Source organism: Apodemus sylvaticus, chromosome 2 (genome assembly GCF_947179515.1).
Source record: "Apodemus sylvaticus chromosome 2, mApoSyl1.1, whole genome shotgun sequence".
NCBI lineage: Eukaryota > Metazoa > Chordata > Mammalia > Rodentia > Muridae > Apodemus > Apodemus sylvaticus.
Window position 1 is genome coordinate 113,627,713 of NC_067473.1, and position 21,955 is coordinate 113,649,667.

Below are 21,955 nucleotides of genomic sequence, written 5' to 3' on the forward strand. Positions count from 1 at the left end.
ACCAATAAACTGGAAGGAAAATATTAACAAAAAGGTAGAAATTATACAAAATAAAATTATCAGCATAAATTTACTGTACTAAGATATCTACAGTTTAATAATACACATCCTATTGCCTTGAGACATTGCAAAAACCTACCATTCATCCATCAACCCCAGATAAACTTCATTTCAAGTAGCCACAGTTTACAAAGTCAAGACGGAATATTCAAGTATGGTTGTTAAGTTCACCTCCATTGGAAGCCAGGTAACCAAACAGGAATTCAAAGAGATAAGAAATAAAACACATCCAAAAGCTGCAAGGTTCTAGATCAAGTCTAAAGCATTAGTATGCTGTGAGACAGTCGGTCCTTGCTTCTTTAAACACAAGAAAAATAAGTGACATCACTCCTGTCTCTCTCCCTCTACTCCCCCAAAAGAAAAAGAAAAAAAAAAAAAAACAATCTACATTGGAATCAAGAAAATTTGGGATGTCCAGATGAGCCAATGAGTATCTGTCCCCAAATGAAGAGTGAGGGCTCCCTGGATGACGGGCCGGTGGAGCGAGAAGAACACGGTTGACAGACACCCTACAGAAAGCATCCCTGATATCAGACTAGAAGCAGACAAGGGGCAGGCCGCACAGCTCACTCATCCTCAGGCCCGAAGCCCAGAACCCGGCTTCCATGCCGAGGTCTCCCCTCGGGTGGGAAGCCTATTGCTTTGCCCTCTCAGGAAGGCGGTGCTCCCAGAATCATCTATGCACAGATGGGTAGGAGTGGGCTGTGAGCCTGGGTTGGCGTATGCACCTCCAATGTGTTATTTGGTCCAGGGTATGTGGTGAAGTTGGCCTGGTAGGACAGCAGGTAAACCAGGTGTCGTAGGTTTTCAAATGACAGCAATGGTGACAGAAAGCTTGATGAGATGGACAGAGGAGATTCACATTTTATTCAAAAGCAAAACTTAAGAGAATGGAAAACATCCAACCACGCTCCTTCCCTTAGGCACTCTGCCAGTTTTCTGCTTAAGAATGAACAGAGAGAATGACCCCAGATGTGTGTCAAGGTCAAGGACGTCATCCCATCGACAGCCTGTGAGTATCAGACCCTCATGGAACCTAAGTTGTCACAATGTCCTGTTTTGAGGTATTTAAAAAAAAAAAACCTGTGACAGTGGATGATGGACATGGGGCTTCCTGCCGCGCTCTTCAGTCTTGCGTCAGCTTATGTGGACACAGGGAGAAGTTTAGCACCAACTAAAAGCGGCCTTGGTGGCATTGAGGGACAAAAAAAGCACCTGCCTATTAGTCTGAGCACCAGGAGCTACCAATGAGCAGCAAGAACCCAGTCTTGCCCATGCTGTCCCTGCCAGGGCCAGGAAAAGGCGCTGCCCCTGGACCACAGCCTGTCCTCTCTGGGGTTAGCACCCTGGGACACGAGAGAATACCTGATGTACAAGAAGAGGCAGGGGCCCTGCCTCTCCTTCTCAATGCCACCACCCCCTTTCTAATCTGGCCTAAGAAGAGAGACAAACCCACGAGCGGGCCACTGCTGTCCTTGCACGGGCAAGCTGCCTTCTCCGTGAGCCCAGCTTTGGCCACCAAGGTGAACAACGAAACACCAGACCCAGCACCCTGCTCAGGGCAGACACGGCACGGTAAACAGGCCCACGAAGACAGCACCGAAGGAGAAAAGAAAAGCCGAGAGACGGAGCCCACCTTGTTTTTTTGGTTGTTTGTGGTTTCAAACGTTGATAGCACCTCAGGGAGACAAGATCAGGGACAGTCACATTGAAACACCATAGCACCATTTATTAGACTATTTCAATTCATAAAAATGCTTCCAAGTCCAGAAAACACACTTCAGTAACAAAAGGAAAGAGATTGGTTGAGGCACATCAGGGATACATCGGTTTCCCACCAGCTTGGCCTTGCTTTGACCTCTGAAGCAGTCAAGTGTCCTCACTCTGTGACATTGGGTTTTCAGCTACTGTCAGCCACGCTCACACACCCACTGCCATTAGCTATGGCGCAACAAAGCCCTGGACTTCTGACCTTCTTGCCACTGGGCACTCACAACCCTAGCTCTGCAAGCTACTGTTTCTTTAAGCAGGGGGGCGGGGCAGAGAAGGCAGACTCCCTTCCCTGTAACAGGGCCACCACAGCAAAAGGCAAAGCAGCCCCCTGGAGGGCTGGGCTGCTCAGTCCCCACTGAAACCAGACTCCAAACTGCACCCCCCAATCCACATGACACCCTCGGTAGAGCTCCGGACAGGTGGTCTCTCCTGCTAGCACCAGTTATTTTGTGAGATCCTGCTGCCAAATGACTCATTCTAAAAGAAAATCTCTCGGGCCAGAACTTCAAAAGTCCTCTTGCACACAGCAGGCAGGGGCGACAAAAACACAGGAGAACAAAAGCTGGGGTGGGCACCAAATGCTTGCACTGGTGTGGACTGTGGAGACGGACGGACAGACGGACGGGCGGGCGGGCACACTGGGGGCAGACTCCGAAGCCATCTCCCTGGCTATAACAGTACTCTAAAAACTCGCTCATGCCGTCAGGTTCTTGAGTTGCAATGGCTTTATTTTTTATTTTTTTCATCTCATGATAAAAATGTCTTGTCAATCATCTTCAGGACTTAAAAAATGATAGTGCCAGTAAAAATAAAAATTTTGATTTTTCTCTTTAAGAAGCCTTCAGCAGCAAGGGATGGGGGATATAGAACTGTGCATAGTTACGTCTTAAACACACGTCTAAAGCATGCTCATTTCAGTGACAGATTTGAGGTAGGTTATACATGTAGTGTGTGAAAATCAGCACGGACTCAAGCACAGGCATAGCACTGAGCCCTGAAACAGCGCTCGCTAGAACCTGAAGGGCCATGGTGGAAGGCCTCCTGCCTCACCTCACCTCACCTCAGGGCAGCCTGTCTCCTGGCCTAGAAGGTATGAACAAAGGCTGGGCAGGCTTGGGGGATGGGCATCACATGTTCTTTAGCTTGTCCTGCTCTCTCCATTCGTCTGATGGCTTTGCTACCAAAGGGTGAGGAGGGTTGGAGCATACTGAATACGCGTCAGAGAGACCCACACACTGCCGGCCACAGAATCACCAGGGCCACACTCAGGACCTTGCAAGCCAACAGCCAACCTGGGGCTTCCATGAGCCGTATACACGGTCACATTCTCCAAATGCTTTGTAAAATATCATATTTAAGATTATTTAAAATGAAGTTTTTCAAGGCACCCCCGCATCTACCTAAGCACGGAGTCAGATGAGACCTGCGTAAAAGTACTGATGCGATTAAGCAAAATAGCATTTAAAGGACCCAGCTCTCCCTCAAAACTAGAAAATTAGCATGCGCCTTAAAGACTCTGACTCTTTAGCTTGTCAAACAGAGGGTCAGAGGCTTTCCTATAAATCTGAATTCTGAATAATTCTAAGTCCTGATAAGCTCTTGGGTATTTATTTCAAAAGCAATAATAATTTCATTTTTTTTTGTCCTGTAAAATAATTGCAACTTTACAGAATATGGTAAAGGTGGATTGACAAAGCACATTAAATATTCAGCTACTATTTACAGTTTCTCCCACAATTACATGTTAAAATGTACTTTTTATTCTTTTCAAGTTGCTGTTTAAATCTAGGCAAAAGTGCTTAAAAAAACTTTCACTATTTACAGTTAAAACCAGACCACAAAAATGCTCAGGACACCTTTCAGCCACTCTCTGCCAGCGCTTCCGAAGGGCTCTCGTCAACACCCGGCCGCTCGGCAATCTGCTCTGGCACAAGGCACCGCAAAGCTTGGGAACTCGGACCCGCCATCAGCATCGTCAAGGGATCGCTACGCTCGGTTTACTCGGTTTACGAAGACCAAACCTGGCTACAAGCACCTGATAACCACCGTTCAGGCCCCGGCTGGCACTCTGTGTGTCCTGATGAAGCCCCCCAACTCACCACACACGTCCGCACACAAGAGCAGCCTGACAACACGGCTAACAGCTTCTGAAAACAAATGCTCGGCGAGGACTGACCTGCTGCAGACACGCGTCACCCCCACCTGCCAGGCCCGACCTCTCAATGTCACAGAAATTAAAGCACCAACGGTCTCACTTTCAAAGAGCTGAATGAACGCACCAGGGTTTTAGAGTGGGCGAGTTACAGGGGAGGTGGAGAAGGGAGAGGGAGGAGAGAAGAGATCCAATGGAGAACTGGCCCCTCGAAGGAGGGAGGGCATAGCAACCTGTTGAAAACGCCTGACCCTTGCACTTTAAATGAAGTGTAGGCCGCACCCTGCGAGGAGGGCCGGGAGGACTGCACCATTGTCCCTTGTGAAGATCCAGGAAGAAGGACGAGGCGTGGCCGCCATCACACTGGCTTGCTGAGCTCTGGCAGGATGCCACCTGCCCTGAGAGTCAGAAAAGTCCCAGCACAATACTACAGCACCAGGCTCCAGCACCACAGCACCGCGGAGCACCCGCGGAGCACCGCAGAGCACCCACAGAGCACCCGCAGAGCACCGCACAGCACACTGGCTCTTCACAGCTTGGGTTCAACTTCTTGTTTCTAAAGATACAGTAGCCCTTTTTCAGTATCGACAAACTTTGGGGCGATTTTAAAGAAAATTGCCACCAAGCTTCCTTCTGCCCAGTACTCACCGGTTTATCGGCGGCGGGACGAGAAGGGCTCCTAGGAGCCTCTGGACTCCTGCTCCAGCTTGAGGTGCTGCCTAGCGAACCAGGACATCATATGACTTGATAAATAACGGACAGAGAGGATTCAGTGTGGAGACTAGCAAGCTTGAAGCTGTCTACTTCCAACCTGGTTTCTGGGGACATCTAACACCAGCATCTCCAGGCCAGGCCCCCAGATGTCTGCAGCTCCCCCCATTCCACAGAGAAAAACGGGGTGGTCCCAAGGCTCCTTAGCCTGTGGGAAGGAGGGACAGACCAGGGCTACATGCTAACCTTGGCTGGTGGGGGCAGATGGCTGGAGAACCTGCAGCTCCCAGGAGGCTGGGCTCGCCAGGCAGGAAGCACTGCTGGCCTTTCCTGCCTACCTGTAACCCATTACTATTGTCGCTTTTTAAAAAAAATCCAATAAATACATATTTTAAATGGAATTTAAAACTACGCTCCTTTGTGAAAGGACACTATAAACTTTCTTTCCATTATTGTGATATACAAGGATAAAGTTTTAAAAACAAAAGGAAAATAAAAGCCCCTCAAAACAAGGGGAAAAATAAAACGTGGAGTTATAAATATTAAGATCAAAAAAAAAAAATCACCCGACAGCCGTAGTTTCTTCAAAGTGCTGGGGAAGTAGAGGGGGGAGGGCGGGTCAGTTCTGAGGTTTGGACCATAAATACATATATATGATAAGCATATCCATATATGTAGATATAGAGAGACTTCTGCACCCCCAACCCGCCCCCGGGCATGAGGGCAAAAGCACCACAGAGCAGCTCGGGCCGGGCCCGACGCTGAGGTACGCTGGCTCCTGGCACCTAGATCCAGCGGCTGTAGGGACCAGTGACCTTTGTGTAGGCGTAAGAGGACACGGTGACCGCCGAGTCTGTGGGCATGGCCAGCGCCTGCCGGGTAGGGACAGCCCCCTTCTTCTCTTTGTGCTGGGGCTCAGCCACCATGGCGCCCCCCCATTTCCGCTTCTTCCCGTAGAGCCTGGCTCCCTGCTGGCCCAGGCCCAGGCGGGCGGCCTCCTCCTGCCGCTGCCGCGCCCGTTCCGCCAGCTGCTTCATCTTGGCCTCCCAAAGCGCCAGCCCGTGGTTGGGCTGGTTGAGGTTCTTGTGCTGGTAGAAGACCAGCGAGATGCGGGTGGGGTGGCAGCGGTTGGGTTTTTTGAGTGGTGTGGTGGCGTGCAGCTCCCGCCGGGCACACTCGATGAGGATGGAGCAGTGGGCAGGGGCCACGGCCACACCGCCTATGTTCTCATCCAGGAAGTTGTGCTCACTGTCCGACCACAGCTCCTCCTCGTCCTCCTCCACCCCGGGTCCACTCTTCTCTTCCTTCACCACCCCCTTGCTGGAGGGCTCCTCAGCGGTCCCCTCCTCCAGGCTGAAGGGATCCCACAGCTTCTCCTCTGACTTCAGGGCCCCAAACAGCTTCTCGTTGGCGCTCAGGGGCACACCGAAGGCCTGCCAGGCTTTGTCCAGCTGGGTGGCCCCTGGCGTGGGAATCCTGCCCTCCTCCACCTTCACAGGATTCCACAGTTTGTCTTGGAACCCAGGACCACCTTTCAGGGCAGAGTTGAAATCCCCTGTTCCCATCCCCCACGGCTTCTCAGTCAGGCTGGGACCAGTCAAGGCCGAGGTGCCATTTCCAAACTTGCAGGGGCTCCATGGCTTGCCTCGAAGTCGTCCTCCGGGATGGGGGGCCGACTGCTGACCGTCACCCGCGAACAGTCCCCACTGGCTTTCTGGGAAGTGTGAAGGAGCGAGACAGCTGGCCCCAAAAGGATTGAGCTTGTCGGGAACAATGGTGGGGCTTTCCCCTGGAGGGAACACTCCCCAGTTGCCACCTACACTGTTAGTCCTCTTCGGGGACATGCTTGGGCCTCCTGAGTACTGTCCCCATAGGTGACTGGGTCCCCCATTCTGAGATGCTTCGGGCAAGGGTGTTCTACTCATTTTACCAGAGTCTCTGGGTAGAGACTCAGCCTGGGTCAGAGGGTCTACTGGCTCTTGCTTGATGGATCTGTTATAGCAACTGGAGCTCTGAGCAAAGGGGGAGGGGTCCCTGGATGCTGGGTGGAGCTGGGGGACCTTGGGTAGCAGATATTCCTTGGGGCCTGGGTAAGCAGGCTGCTGGTGGTGAGGGACTGGGTGGTGGTTGTCTGTGGAAACAGCCTGGCCTGGCAGCTCGGCAAACTCAGCACCACCGTAGGCCGGGTTCAGGCTGTTGTGTAGAGCATGGAGGTCTGGCTTCTTCTCAAAACTGCCTCCACTGCCCCCGTGTCCCCAGGCACTGGGGCCCAGGAACTGGGAGGGGAAGACGGGGTTGCTAGACGGAAAGCCGTAGTAACCGAAGGAGGGAAGTGCGTACTTGGAGTGGAAGCCGTTGACGGAGGCTAGGCCCGGCTGTGCGTAGCGCGAGTGGAAGGAGTACGCACTGCTCATGCTGTACGGGTCGGAGGGCCGGCAGCTGCCCAGGACCGAGTAGCTCTCCACCACTGCGTTCCCGCTGTATTTGAAGGAGCTAAAGTGGTTCTGAGGCTCTACCTTGAGGGAGGGTTTCAGGCTTTGCTGGGACAATGCACCCTTCAGAGACAGGCCTGGGGAAGGCAGAAGGCAAAGTCGAAGATGAGGTACACACTACAGCCTAGCGAGGGCCGGGTGCAGGGCACAGGAGATGCAACCTCCTTCCTTGCCTGAGGAGTGTTCTCTCTCTGGAGAGGCAGGATGGATGGAATGCTGAAGTGCGCTCAGACCTGGCCTAGACACACTCCCTGGGCTCCCCCGTAAGGCTCCCTAGGTGGGGGACACAGCTTGTGCAGAGCCTGTGTCCTCTCTGCCGTCACTTTGCTCCGACCCCAGAAGATGCCTTAGTTTCAGCCGAAGCTCACGTTCCCCAAGTGTGGGTGTGGGGTCGCAGCAGGGCCTGCTGCCAGCCAAGAATGGGAGCTCAGGCCCTCACAGCCCTGCCCTACAACAACGGCCTCTGCCCTAGACACAGTGAGGGCGCCCTGGAGCAGCCAAGCGGCCTTCCTCCTAAGTGGCCAGGTGGCATGAGGGTAAGGCCCCCCAGGTGGTCCCTGGCTTACCTGGGTCAGCGGTGACACCAGCCAGCTCCAGCGCCTCCTGCTTGATCTTCTCTGGCGTGCTCAGTTTCTCCTTCTGCAGCTTCTTCTTCTCGGCCGCCGCCTTCCTGGCCTCCAGCTGCCGTTGGCGGCAGGACTTGGCGGGCTCAGGCAGCCGCCGGACCTCTCTCGGGAAGGCCGTGAGCACCTGGATGGCCCCGCTGCTGACCTTGGCGTTCTGGTTCTCCTCACTGCCAAACTCGTCCGTGCTGGCCATCTTGTACAGGGGCAGGACGTGCAGCTGCTCATCCTCAGGGACCTGGCCCACACAGCGATTGTCTTCCTTGGTCAGGGTGCAGACCTGCCCCACACAGGGAGGAAGAGATGGAACTGGAGTCCACACGTGCATTCGTGGAGAGAGGGGTCTGAGCTCCCAAACTGTCACCTCTCCATGGCCCAACTGCCAGCCATCTATCTACTGTGTCCCACCCACATGCCCCTGGCTGTGAAGGTTCTAGACACTAACAACACAGTGCCTGGGGGGCAGTGGGCAGAAGGCTCAGTGCTGAGTTATCCTGTTCCCCATTGTGGCTAAGCTGGGACTAGAGGCGCAGCTCTGCCTGAAGCCCGCCATTGCCGCCACTGCGCCACATCCACAGGCTGAACCTTCTTCCCCCTGAGTCAACTACTCAGCTCTGCTGCATCTAAGGCAACCTTTTTTATTAAAAAGGACCTCAGAAAAGATAGTTGCAAACATTAGTTACATATGCATGCATGGGTATATACTTTTGGGTAACTAAATAGGATATTATGCGCAGTTGTTTTTAAACAATATTTTAAAAACATAACAAATGTACAATGAGTTTTCTGATACAATTTACTTTTTAAAAAAATGATTTATTTTACTATCTATGTGAGTGTACTGTCGCTACCTTTAGACACATCAGAAAAGGGCATTAGATCCCATCACAGATGGTTGTGAGCTACCATGTGGTTGCTGGGAATTGAACTCAGGACCTCTAGAAGAGCAGTCAGTTCTCTTAACCACTAAGCCATCTCTCCAGCCCCCACAATTTACTTTTTTTTTCCTGTTTATATTCCAAGTTCAGCTGGGCCTTAGCCTTGTGTTTTCCTTTCTCTGACATCCATATGGTAACCAGAGCAGAGGTAACTACACTATGGGTGAGATACGGCAGGGTAGACGGCCTCTACTCCTGTAATACACCTAAGTGAGCACATAAGGACTTTACATTGTCAAAGATGGCAATGATGATTAGAAAGGAAACAGGACATAGATGGGACGCCCTAAGAGTAAAATTAAGAGGCAAGAGAGAGGCTGGACGGCTCTGCAGTGAAGAGCACTGGTTACTCTGTCAAAGGTCCTGAGTTTAATCCCCAGCCACCACATGATGGCTCACAACCATCTATAATGGAACCGATGCCATCTTCTGGCCTGCAGGCTCTGTATGCAGATAAAACATTTCATACATATGAAATAAGTGTGTGTGTGTGTGTGCGTGTGTGTGTGTGTGTGAGAGAGAGAGAGAGAGAGAGAGAGAAGAGAGAGAGAGAGGAGAGAGAGAGAGAAGAGAAGAGAGAGAGAAGAGAGAGAGAGAGAAAAGAGAGAGAGAAGAGAAGAGAGAGAAAAGAGAGAGAGAGAGAGAAGAGAGAGAGAGAAAAGAGAGAGAAGAGAGAGAGAGAGAAAAGAGAGAGAGAAGGAGAGAGAGAGAGAGAGAGAGAGAGAGAGAGAGGAGAGAGAGAGACAGACAGAGACAAGATAGATCAGAGAGAGAAACCGGACGATGTTCTACCTCTTTAGCGGAGAAGAGGCCCACCTCACTGAATTAGGCAGACTGACAGGACTGTGTACTGCAGGAAACTGAACAAGCACTAAACCATCTCTGCACAGAGCTGCAGGATTCCTCTTGGCACACAGATGGAAGGGGTGACTCATCAACTGCCTATCATCTGTGGGGGAACTGCTTAAATAGCTGATATCAGAGCTACATGGGAAGCTTCAACACGTGTGAATGAGTCCATACCCACTGACAAGAAAGCCCAAGTTACCACTGCTTGAGAAAAGCACGCTATAGGAGAGCAGGTAGGAGGAGCTTTACACAGCTGTGTACACTCATACACAGCTGTGGAAGGGATAGCCACCAAACGCTGACTGGTTATCTCTGAAGATTTCAGAAAGGGTTTTTAAAAGTTTTTTTTTTTTAAGTAATTTTTTTAAAGATTTAATTATTTATTATATGTAAGTACACTGTAGCTGTCTTCAGACACTCCTAGAGAGGGTGCCAAATCTCATTACAGATGGTTGTGAGCCACCATGTGGTTGCTGGGATTTGAACTCAAGACCTTCAGAAGACCAGTCAGTGCTCTTAACCGCTGAGCCATCTCTCCAGCCCAAGTTTTTTTTTTTTTTTTTAAATTATATGTATGTGTTTATGTCCATGTGCGTGTATGCTGAATGTGTCACAAAGGCTAGAAGCGGGCACCAGATTCCCCAGAGCTGATGGTGACGTTGCCGGAAATGGTCTGCTGAGAAATAAGCTGAGGCTCTCCTGAAGGGTAGCAAGCGCTCTTAACTCTAACCAGCTCTCCAGTCCCTAACTCTCTAAGTTCCTATAAGCAGATGGCTCAGTGTGTAAAGCTATTGCTGTGCACACTGGAGGGTCTGGGTTACATCCCAGGACCCACAGAAGCCAAGCACAGTGGACCTCGCCGTACTGGCCACCCAGCCTGACCTGATTGCCCAGCTCCAGGTGCCAGGGAATGCTGAGCTGCTCAAAAATAACATGAACACCTTTAGGGATGGACAGCTTCACAGAACACCAGACACTGACCTTTGACCTCCAGGTGCACACATGGAGAGACTAAGGCGTGAAACGTTTGAGAGCGTTTTGCTGCTGGCAGTTAATCTTTAATAGTAAAGAGTGCAGGAGCCTGGAGGTCAGAGGACCTCCCGAGCTCTTGCTCCTTCCTGCTCCCCAGTGTCCCCACCTCTTGCCCTCTCATCCTTGAGGACCTGCCCTTTCTAGCATTTCAGTCTGGACCCCCAGCCTTCTCCTTAGTTGGCTCCTCCCAGGCTTCCTTACCACAGTGCACCCATTGTAGAGGTTATGTTGGTCCTTGTGGGCGTGGGCACAGAAGTCCATGCAGGCTGTGACCCCTGAGAAAGGCCTCCCTTCCTTCAGCCCCAGGCGGCAGTCGATCGCCACGTCCTCATTGGTCACCTGTGTGAATGGCCAAGGACAGCTGTTCAGAGGCCTGAGTGACTAATCCCGATGCTGCCCCTAGGATCCAGATCTCAGAGAGAAGCAGGCTAAGGATCACAGCTGTCTGGGCCATGAGAGGAAGGTTTTCCAGTTGAGAGGCCCTGGCTCTGAGGAAAGGGCTCTTTTCTAGGTTAGCTCAAGCTCATTTGACTAGACAGGAACTCAAGCTTCTGCAAAGGAAGCTAAGCCAGAAGCACTGGAGACTACTGCGGAGGGGAAGATGGGAGTTAGGGGTAACTAAGTAAGGAGTCTTATCAAAGCACACAACGGCTCCAGGAGACCTCTAGGCTGAGCGCTCTTTAAAAACACAAAGGAAGTCACACCCCCACTTTCCAACATCAGGGAACTTGAAGGTCCTGGCTTCCGTACCTGGTTCTGATAGGCCTGGGGTGCAAGCCGCTTGTATAGGGGAGCAACTTCAGTGGCCAGGTCCTGAAAGCTATTCCGGAGTACCTCCTCCTGCGGGAAGAACAATTAAGTACATTCAGAGATGCCCTAGCCGGCAAACTTCCTGCCAGAAATGAACCCACCAGAACCATCTCTGGGAAGGCAGGAGGCCAAGTGTGTCCAGAGTTTCACAGCGTTCCTCTGTTGTGTCCATTTTAAAGATGGGGATACTGAGCCTCACCCGAAAAGCCCCTGTTGGAAGGTGCAGTCATCCTGACAGCTAAGCCACTCTGTCACACGCAGCCCCGTCCAGCCCAGGACGAGAGAGCAGGGCCCTGCATTCAGAGCTGAATACAGGTGTGGTATGGTGTGCAGGGATTTTCCAATAGGTGTGGATAGTGTTCCTATGTTAGAGAAAGCAGAAACTGGCAGACCTGTGCTGGAGATTCACAGTTGACCTCACCCAGAGCCCATCACCAGCCAGACGTCAGACAAACCCAAAGACTTGGCTGCTCCAGCCTTCTGAAATGCAAGGCAGTGATGCACTGGGTCCCTTGGTGGATCCATGTGGTTCCTGTACTAGCCAGCAAAAATGTCTGCAGCATCAAGCAGTTCCACGCCGCGGCTGCTTTCCTTACATAGCCATAGCCTTTCTGCTGCCTCTCTGGCCTTACACTGGCTTGTAGGGACTTGCGGCCATGAACATAAACGTGGAGCACGTATGAAGGAGTGGCAGTAAGCACGTAGCGTAGAGAGAAGCCAGGAGCACGGCTCAGTCAGTACAACCAACATGATGCTGCGTGGACCCTGGCCACTGCTCTACCGCTGTCTGGATGCTGCTACCAGCGCAGTGGGCCATAACACAGCTACAAGGTGAGACTCGTGCTGGGGGAGCACAGCAGGCCTAGGAAGGGACCCTGCCTCCTTCACCACGGACTGTTCTGAGCAATCTCTCCTGTCTGTCAAGTGAGGGGACTCTGCCTGAGAGGTCCTGGGCTCAGGAGACGTGTGAGCCCAGCACACGGCAAGTGCTCAGGACACGGCAATCTACAGCACCAGGAACAGCTCTTGGAGAAACTAAGCCACTGTCTTTTTATTCCTGGCAAGTCTTAGGGCTCTTCAACCCACTGAGGCAGCCACATTTGCTGCTTCAGAAGAAGAGGGTCTTAGCTTACAAAGAGCTATCAAATTAGAGTATTCTTAGCTTACAAAACTGTCTAAAAGTTTTTGGGGAAAAGGTTCTGAATTCGGGAAAACAATAAGATTTTTATGTGTGTGTGCATTCATGGCATGTGTGTGCAGAAGCCAGAAGGTGTTAGTTCCTCTAAGCTGGAGCTGCAGATGGCTGTGAGCCGCTACATGGGTCCTAGGACACGAACCCAGGTCATTTGGAAGACCACTGCTCTAGTCCCTGAAAACTCTTTAATTCATGAAGATGGTTACATGGGCTGTGGAACACACAAGAGGGGCCCAGTGGATGTCCCTGAGCTTGGCGGAGTGGGAAGCCCTTCCAGTACTAGGAGCCTCGAGCTCTGGAAGGCCATCAGGATGGCCAGGATGCTTGCACCCCAGCAGAGGGACGAGACCCCTGACCCCTACACCCCAGAAGTGCAAGGAGGAGGAAGGAAGCAGAGGTGAAAGACCACCTCTTGCTATGGCCATCGTATCACGGAGCACAGAAAATACAGCAATAGAGAAATGGACTCCGCTGACACAGATCCTATACCCTTGGTGGAAGCTGCAAAAGACCCAAGTCCCTTAATCAGTTGTGACAGGGACATGAGAGAGACCAGGCTGAGAAGCCATGGAGAGGCCTAATCCTAACCCAGTGACTACACGTGTGGACCGCGCTCAGTGCACCAGAACATGGAGACAGTAAGGGCCTGGATGTTTGTATGAATGCCCCAATGTCTGTCCAGCCCAGTGGGGGATGGGATACCTCACTTAGCCCTGCCCAGATTCAGAGGGTCATCCACAGAGAGGAAGGTCCCTGTTCCTCCTATAATTCCTACACTCCAAAAGAAGTCCCACAAAGAAGTATCCAGTTCAAATTCAGATGAAAGATTGCACCTGCAGCTAAGGTATTCAGAATAATTCCTTTAAAGCTGCTGCGGTTAAGAGTCTGAGGACCTGTAGCTAGCAGTCCTCAGTTTTCATACTGCCTGCTAACAGAATACATTTTCTGTCCATCTCTGCTGCGGCACATCAATCCTACCTCTGCATAGCTGCTAAGGATGCAGGTGGGGAGGCGCGAGGGGCCCCTGCCGTGTGCCCAGCTACGCTTTTCTCACCTCCTTCGGATTGTCTCCTGTGAGGCGGAACTTTCGTGGTGTCTTGCTCCGAGCATATTTGCAGCCATTGAAGTACATGCTCCAGGAACAGCCGAAGGAGAAGGAGGCACCACAGGTGTTGGGGTCTTTGCCTTGGCAAGCACAGGTCCGGCTGCAATGTATAACACAGGCCAAGCATACAGATGTGGTCTCTGTTGACACTGCCCCTGTAGAGGACTGGTTTCCACTAGCCTCTGGTAACAAGGGCTCCTCCTTCCACCCCACAACTCCTCCAAGCTTCCCAATACAGGTTACTCTCTGAACATTCAATGCTTGGTGAAACACGCCTGTTCAAAAGGATACATAATGTATGTGAGTCTGAAAGAAACATTCTTCAGGGGTAAACTTAAAGGGACAAGAAAGTCACATGGTTGTTGAGGGCTGGAGGAAGGGTTGTAGATGAAGGATACAGGAGTTATGCATGCTTGCATGTATGGGCACATGTGTCCACATGTGTATGTGGACTTCAACTTCGGGACTCATTCTCTTCTATCATATTGGTCCTAGGGAATGAACTGGAGTTGTTAGGCACGGTGGCAATTGCCTTTACCCACTGAGCCATCTCACGGACCTCTGTCCTCAATCTCAACTGGGTGACATGACTAGATCAAAATCCTCTAAACTGCTGCGGGGTGGGGTAGATCATGACTTTAATCTCAGCACTCCAGAGGCAGGGGCAGAGGCAGGCCTAGTTCAAGGCTAGCCTGGTTTACATAGCTAGTTCCAGGACAGCAAGACCTTGTCTCAACAAAAATAAAACAAAATTCCCCAAACTATATACCAAAAAGGGTAACTTTACTGCCACTAAATAGACCTCAGTGAAAGGGTAGGAAAATCCAATAAAGATGTTGATCTGGGGCTGAACAGTAGAGTTGAGCCAGGGCCAGAACCCAGCGCTGCCCAGAACCCAGCGCTCGCTACCCTGGTCCTGCGTCCCCATCATCACCTACTGCTACTCTGATACGTACTCATCATTGAGGCCACATCTCCGGCTGGTAGGGTTCCCATACTTCCGGAGGGTATCAGTGAGCTCCTGGTAGAGGGTGTCTCCAAGGCTTCGAGGGATGCCCTCCCAGGCCAGGATCAAGATAACAATCACGGCGTTCTGACAATGGTGGCCTGCCCGATGCCGCACCAGGCACAGCAGCTTCTCCTCCAGTGTGTGTCTTCGGATCACCTGCAGAAACACGGGACTGAGCTATTACCCTGCAGGGCCACAGCTCTGCACGGTACCCACCTCTCACTACCCCACAGATCTGCAGCTGTGAGTCCTTAGGACAGCATCATCAGGGAAGAAGAAACATTTTAAAACAGCAAAATAAAAAATAACTATGATGAAGTCTAAGACATTTGTGACCAACACAAACTTAAAATAAATGCAAGTGTGAACCAGAAACACAGTGAAGAATTTTATGATGTCCCAGCGTGTCTGCAGAGAAGGTGCTACGCGGCTATGTACGTTTTACACTTGGGCAGAGAACGTGCTGCCATCGATGTTTGCACTCGGGGCAGAACACTGTGGAAACAGTCTAAGGGAAGAACCGAGGCTGCAGACAGACGGAGTCACACCTGCGGCTCACACTCAGCAGGTCACACAGAAAGGAGTGGCTAGGTTGGCAATGCCAAGAAGGAAAGGGGGCCTGACAAAGTCAGGGCTCAGTGGGGACATCTGTTCATTGAAAGCTGGGACACCTAGCTCCCCTTAACCACACAGGGCACCTCAGCCCAGTGCCGCTAGTGTCTCCAGTTTGTGAGAAAGACTGGAAACGAAGAGCTTTATATACTAAGATGTCCTGTCCTTTCTTTGAGACAGGGTCTTACTAGGTAGTCCTAGCAGGTCCTGAACTTACTCTGTACACTATGTTGGCCTTGAAAACACAGATCTGCCCGCCTCTGCCTCCTGAGTGCTGGGGTTAAAGGTGTACACCACTGTACTTGGCCAAAAACTTTAAGGCTTTTTTTCATTTAAATACTTATGGGTATGTATTGGCATGCTTCATGGGGTGAGTGAGCCATGTATGGCAGTGCCCCCAGAGGCCAGAAATGGCATTGAAGCCACTGTAGTAAAACTACTGTCCGCACCATCTCACCAACCCCTAAACTCCATGTTTAAAGGCACAAGTAGCATCCTTTGTTACTATGGTAAAGTATGCATAACAAACTCCGACATGGTTAGTGTGCATTTTAGTGGCTTTAGGCTCATGAAGCTACCACTTCCTCTAGAGCACCTTCCTAACGCCAGGACCCTTTACTAATGTTGTGGTGACCCCCAATCATAATGTTATTTTTGCTGCTACTTTGTAACTGTGTTTTTACTACTGTCATGAATATGTAAATATCCGATATGCAGGACTGATATGCAACCCCTGGGGGGGGGGTGTCAACACAGGTTAAGAACTGCTTGTCTAAAACTTCTACTCCCAATAAGTGATAAGCTTCATCCATGGAATAGTTATGGTCTAACTCTGCTTACTGTCTTTCTATGGCTGATGTCACTTTCCAGATGGGTTCTCTGAAAAGGCACCCCCTACCACATTAGACCCTTTACTACAAGTGCCATCTTCCGTGGGGTGAACACGACTTGCATCTTCATGCTTTTTTAAAAAGCGCCAGGTTCCTCTGTTGTGACAGAGGAAAGTCCTACAGTAATGTGATGTTTTAAGTTCAGATGGGTTATTTTCATTAAACAGAGGCGCAGAGGCAAGGAGTGATCCCACAGGAAGATGGGGAATGTGCGGGGGACATCAGGGGAGCTGCACGAACATTCCTGCAGCCTTCCTGCCTTCGCCCATGCGGCCCTCCTCACTGGAAAGGCTTCTTTTTCTTGGGCTACTTAATGTTTGTGGCCCTGTTTGTGTCTGTGCTCCAGCGTAGGCCAGCCTCAACATGAACCCAGCCCCTGTCCCTCAAAAGTAGTATCACAGCTGTCTTTTGGTTAAACCTTGTGTTCTGGCTGGTTTTATGTGTCAACTTGACACAAGTTGGGATTATCACAGAGAAAGGAGCTTCAGGTGAGGAAATGCCTCCATGAGATCCAGCTGTAAGGCATTTTCTCAATTAAGGATTGTCGGGGGGAGGGAGGGGATTGTGGGTGGTTTCATCCCTGGTCTGGTAGTCTTGGGTTCTATAAGAAAGCAAGCTGAGCAAGCCAGGGGAAGCAAGCCAGTAAGTACCATCCCTCCATGGCCTCTGCATCAGCTCCTGCTTCCTGACTTCCTTTGGTGGTGAACAGCAATGTGGAAAGTGTAAGCTGAATAAACCCTTTCCTCCCCAACTTGCTTTGTCATGATATTTGTGCAGGATTAGAAACCCTGACTAAGACACCTTGTGTGTCCAGGTCTCTGACCTTGCCTCCAGGGTTCCTAAGGCACTGAACGTTACTGAGAGCCAAGCTCTCTCTAAGTCAGTTTTGTAACAGCAGATACGCATGATTTCAAGAGCTCAGTGAGGACCCAAAGGGCCAGGCTGAGGGAACTGGGGTCTGGTTATGACATTCTCCCTGACCAGATCCCTGCTCAAGATCCCTGCTTAGAGGCTGGCAAAAAGCAAGCCTCACCATGATACCGCCCAGAGGCCTCTTGTCCTCAGCTTGGCTCATGTAGGTCAGCCTTCAGTGCCTTCAGTGCCTTCCGTGCCTTCCAGGTAGGGGACAGGAGCACTGGCCACTCACATAGACAAAAGGAGGCAAAGCCCTGGCGGGGAGGGGCGTTCAGACAATGGGCCAGGCTAGCTGCATCTCCTCCCTTCCAGTACCCACAGCTTCTACCCAGGAGTCACACACAGTAAGTGTAAGGTTAACAGTTCCTGACAGAACAGGATGCCTGCTGCTGGCATGTACACAGGACACAGATCAGCTGCCACGAGAGTTATCGGCTCCAGGGTTCCATCACCTGCCCTGCAACCTGTTCTACGATGTGAGCCCAGTGAGCCAGACATAGCTTAGCTGTGGAGACCCAGCACTCACCCACTTGGCAATGGGGCAGCCTCGAGAGCTCTTCCCCTCCTTGCCTGTGTAGATGACCTTCTCGATCCGGATAGCTTTTCCCTTTTCTCCATACCTAGAGGGGAGACAGAAGCCACATCAGTGAGTACCCAATGTCAGGAGGTGGGCTCGGGTGCTTTGCCCTGTGTTTCTGGCTACAGAGAGGGAAAGGGGGAAACTGAGGCCACTCTGCACTCATAGGCTGTGGGGCTTACATCCAGACTCCCAGCCTTTGTCACATGCTCCCCTAACTCCCGCTCCTGTTCAAGTGCCTCTGTCCTCAGGCAGAGGGACAGTTAGGCAAAATAGTCCCCAAATACTTCTGACTCTTGGAGCTGCCTGAACTCACAGCATTTGCACTCTCAGCCCTGCTGGCCAAGGACCCCTGAGTTAACTACTTGTAAATTCAACATACAAATGAACAAATGAGTGTGTGTGTGTGTGTGTGTGTGAGAGAGCTTACTGATCTCTTATTACCACCCCAGCTGACCTCTGACTGAAGGATGCTGTGGGAGTGACCAAACACCAATGCTGGCATACAGTGGACATGGCTGCCCCCTAGTCCCCTGCACATGCCCACTTCCTAGTACTAAGCCTAAGAGCTGAAGAGTCAAAGGCCTCTGACATGTACTCAACCATACCATGTTTATAGACACAACTATGACCATGAACATGTATCACACATCTACTTGGGACGAGGCTGGTTCAAATACAGCCTGATGGGCAGATAGCCACTCTCTGGCTATATTATTGTGGCCAAGTTACTGAGTCCATCTGGGCCTCAGCCTTCCCAGACTGGACACAGGGATATAGCCTTACCTCCCAGGCTTGATAGTGTACTTGTATTACTTAAAGTGTGCCAAGCATGAGGGAGGAACTCAGTAAATCTCTTAACACAAAAGCAGCCATCTTCTTTTAAATAAACTTTCACTATCTTCTGCAGACCAGGGTCACTTGCCATCTGGCCTGCATGCTCTTCTGGTCTCTGTATTGACTGAGCTGCTGACGGGCTATATGAATCTTCACTCATTCTGGACTTGACTAAGAGTGTTTCCAGCCACCTCTCGGTATGGGGCACAGACTTCTTGGAAGAGAGCCCTGTTTAAAGACACATCTATGACCCTTTAGGATCTAGGACCTTTAAAGAGGCATCGATGAACTCAACAAATGCACTTTGACATCTAAGGAGATAGGTAGCAAAAGCACTTCTCTTTAAACAATTAATGTGATAGTCTTTAAAAGACAGAGCCACTCCATGAATGTTGTGTCTGTGTGAGTGTGCACATCTGAGCATATAGAAGCCAGAGCACACCAGACCCCTTGGAGTTGACGTAACAGGCACTCTCCAGATTGAAGGCTTGCCCTCTGGTGCTGAGATCCAAACTCTGGTCCTTGTGCTCTCACAGCAAGCACTCTGCTAAGCCATTGCTCAAGCTCCAACAGGAGCAGGCTTTTTAAAACATTAGGTAAAAATGTCCTTGTATTCTGTAGTGAATTTGGTTTGATCATGACATTTAGGTATGCCGTTTAATAAGGCGTAATGCTATCCTGATGCCTGCAGTTTGAAGACACCCCATTCTTTGTCTTGTCTGCTCCACTGTCTACCCCAGATCAACCCAACAAGGGCATTGGTCTTGGATGCAGTTCAGTAGCACAAAGGCCGGCGTGATTAATCCTGTGCTGATCTATATTTTCTACATACACCTATGTATATCTTACCTTTAACAAAGGTTCCTGTAGAAAAAAAATAGTAGCCAAGGTGCTTTTCCTCTCTCTGTACTAATGGCTTTCTTTTTTAAGTGGGGGTTTGGGGAATAGTTCCACCATATAACCTATGCTGGTCTAGGAACTCAGTTTTTGTGACCTAGGCACTGGGATTACAGGGATGTAACATGCCCTGCCAATAATTAGATGGCTTTTTCAAAAAAAGCTTCCTTGTTGCATTTCCCTGGCTGAAAAGGAAACAGAGTTTCTTTCCCAAACACTGAACTAAACTGTCTATCTCCCTAAGCTCTTAGGGGAGGGCAAGAAGTGCTTCTGACCACATTAACCTGCAAGGGCTGCCGGTCCCTTCTAGGAAGTTCTTGCACACACCATGCAGAGCCTCTGTGGCAGGACTTGACATGACAGCGTAGCTTTTGTTCCAGTGCCTAGACAAGTCTCAGCCCAACGGGCTTTATCAGGACACAGCCCCCAAGGGCAGGCCTGGGACCTCGGTCTATCTAGGGAGCCCTGGGAGACTGGCACACGGCTGCCACGGCACTCACAGAGAGGGCGATCATATTCCCTACAGGAGGGTGAGCTGAGGACACTGGGGCTGGCTTTCGGACCAGCTCCTTCCCCACCGCCCTGTCCTTGTGAGAAGGATCCTCAAAGACTGTGCTGGAGACCAAAAACAAAGGGACAAGCTGCCTACCCAGCTAGAGTCTTTTTTGTTCATTTAAAATTAAAAAATTTAAGACACTTGAGGGGGGGTATTGAGGTGTGTGGGAAAGTCAGAGGGCAACCTGTCAGTCTCTCCTTTGAGGGTTTAAGAGCACACTCGGCCTTGAGAGCAAGTGGCTTTGCCCAACCGAGCCATCTCACTGGGCCCTTTTCCTCTTGGAATAGAACCTGACAATCAGTTCCTGCTTTGGTTCCTTCTCCTTACATGTCTTGCTTCCTGGCTTATCATGAAGAGTGAAAACCAGACTGAATCTGCAAAGACTGGCTAAAGATTGCTTCAAGGAGGACAGCTAACAACGTGGTCTATGGTTCCTGAAGGCTGGCCCCAGGACTGTTAGCAGGGTCTCACTACCTGGGAACCAGGAAAGTAGGTCCCACCTAGACCCAGGATGGGGCCCAGCGTCCTGACTGTGCCTTGATAAGCCCACGGCAGCTTAGGACTCCTGTTGCAATTTGAGAAGCATTAACCCTGGACATCACCAGGGTAAGCTCTTGCACACTATTGAGAACAGTCCACCGAAGCTCATCGAACCCTTGGTCAGTGTAGGCCCTCTGCAGTGCCAGGCCGCAGAGGACCCTTTCCTTGATAGGGCTCAAGGCTCTGGGTAGTGGGCCATCTACAGATTGGAGCTGGACAACTGACTCCAATTATCTATTAGCACCGGGACCCGGGTATCCCAGGGGATATGATGCCCATAAACACAGTGGGATAGTTTAGAATCTATTGCTTTTTGTTTGTTTGTTTTTGTTTTTTTTTGTTGTTTTTGTTTTTTTTGTTGTTTTTTTTTTTGTTTTGTTTTTTGAGACAGGGTTTCTCTGTATAGCCCTGGCTGTCCTGGAACTCACTCTGTAGACCAGGCTGGCCTCGAACTCAGAAATCCACTTGCCTCTGCCTCCCAGAGTGCTGGGATTATAGGTGTGTGCCACCACTGCCTGGCGCTTTTCTTTTTTAAAGATTTATCTATTACTATATGTATATGAGTACATTGTAGCTGTCTTCAGACACACTAGAAGAGAGCATCAAATCCCATACAAATGGTTGTGAGTCACCAGGTGGGTGCTGGGAATTGAACTCAGGACCTCCAGAAGAGCAGTCAATATTCTTAACTGCTGAGCCATCTCTCTAGCCCCCTTAGAATCTATTTTTAACTCCACTGTCTCTTCCAGATTTGTGCCCTACAAACAGCTAAAAGCCATCAAATTCCCCTTGATGTCAGTGTATGTCCCTCCCTAATAATACAGCAGTGCTGTGAAGAAAAAGTGAAGAGAGGCGCAGACATCAGCTGGACAAAGCACAAAAACGCCTCATAAGAATTCCATCACCCGCCTGCTCCCCTCCTTACTCCAGAATCTACGACATCGGTAAACTCAGAGAAGAGCAGGAGAGATGAGCTGCCACACAGACGTGATCACAGGCTCTGTTCAAGAGATGAGCCTGGAAGAATCTATCTTATAGGAAACCAAATTAGCAGAGAGTCCATAGGGCTGTGTCAGCAAGGTTCGGGGCGGACTGGGAGGACAGACTGCCACACAGTAGGGAAGCCCTCACATTCCTCCTAGGGTGCGGTAAGCAGACCTGGCTCTCAACTCACTGGCAGCCGGTATGAAGATGGAGTCACACCTGCTCCATGATTCGGGGGACTTCCGGTGAAAACAAGCCATGTGCTGAGGCAAAACAAGCCCCCAGCTCTCGGAGGGGGTCCTCCCTCGGATGTGTGCCCGAACACTATAGTTATTTTTAAAGCCCAGAGGTTAAAAAGATACAGTCTCACCACTCCCACTCCCTCCAAATCCTCATTT

General features: G+C 50.6%; 1 protein-coding gene across 6 annotated transcripts in view; it reads right to left on the reverse strand.

Annotated features, from left to right (window-relative positions):
• Nucleotides 1–425: 425 nt before the first annotated feature.
• Nucleotides 426–21,955, reverse strand: part of Tet3 (tet methylcytosine dioxygenase 3) — a 96,488-nt gene continuing 74,958 nt past the window's right edge. For all 6 annotated transcript variants that reach the window (XM_052174090.1, XM_052174096.1, XM_052174091.1 and 3 more), the window contains 7 exons: nucleotides 17,693–17,786; nucleotides 14,697–14,905; nucleotides 13,690–13,840; nucleotides 11,381–11,470; nucleotides 10,832–10,969; nucleotides 7,755–8,091; nucleotides 426–7,265 (listed from right to left, as the gene is read on the reverse strand). In XM_052174090.1, the coding sequence (XP_052030050.1) occupies nucleotides 5,482–7,265; nucleotides 7,755–8,091; nucleotides 10,832–10,969; nucleotides 11,381–11,470; nucleotides 13,690–13,840; nucleotides 14,697–14,905; nucleotides 17,693–17,786 (2,803 nt within the window). In that variant the 3' untranslated portion in view covers nucleotides 426–5,481. The remainder of the gene's footprint in view (nucleotides 7,266–7,754; nucleotides 8,092–10,831; nucleotides 10,970–11,380; nucleotides 11,471–13,689; nucleotides 13,841–14,696; nucleotides 14,906–17,692; nucleotides 17,787–21,955) is intronic.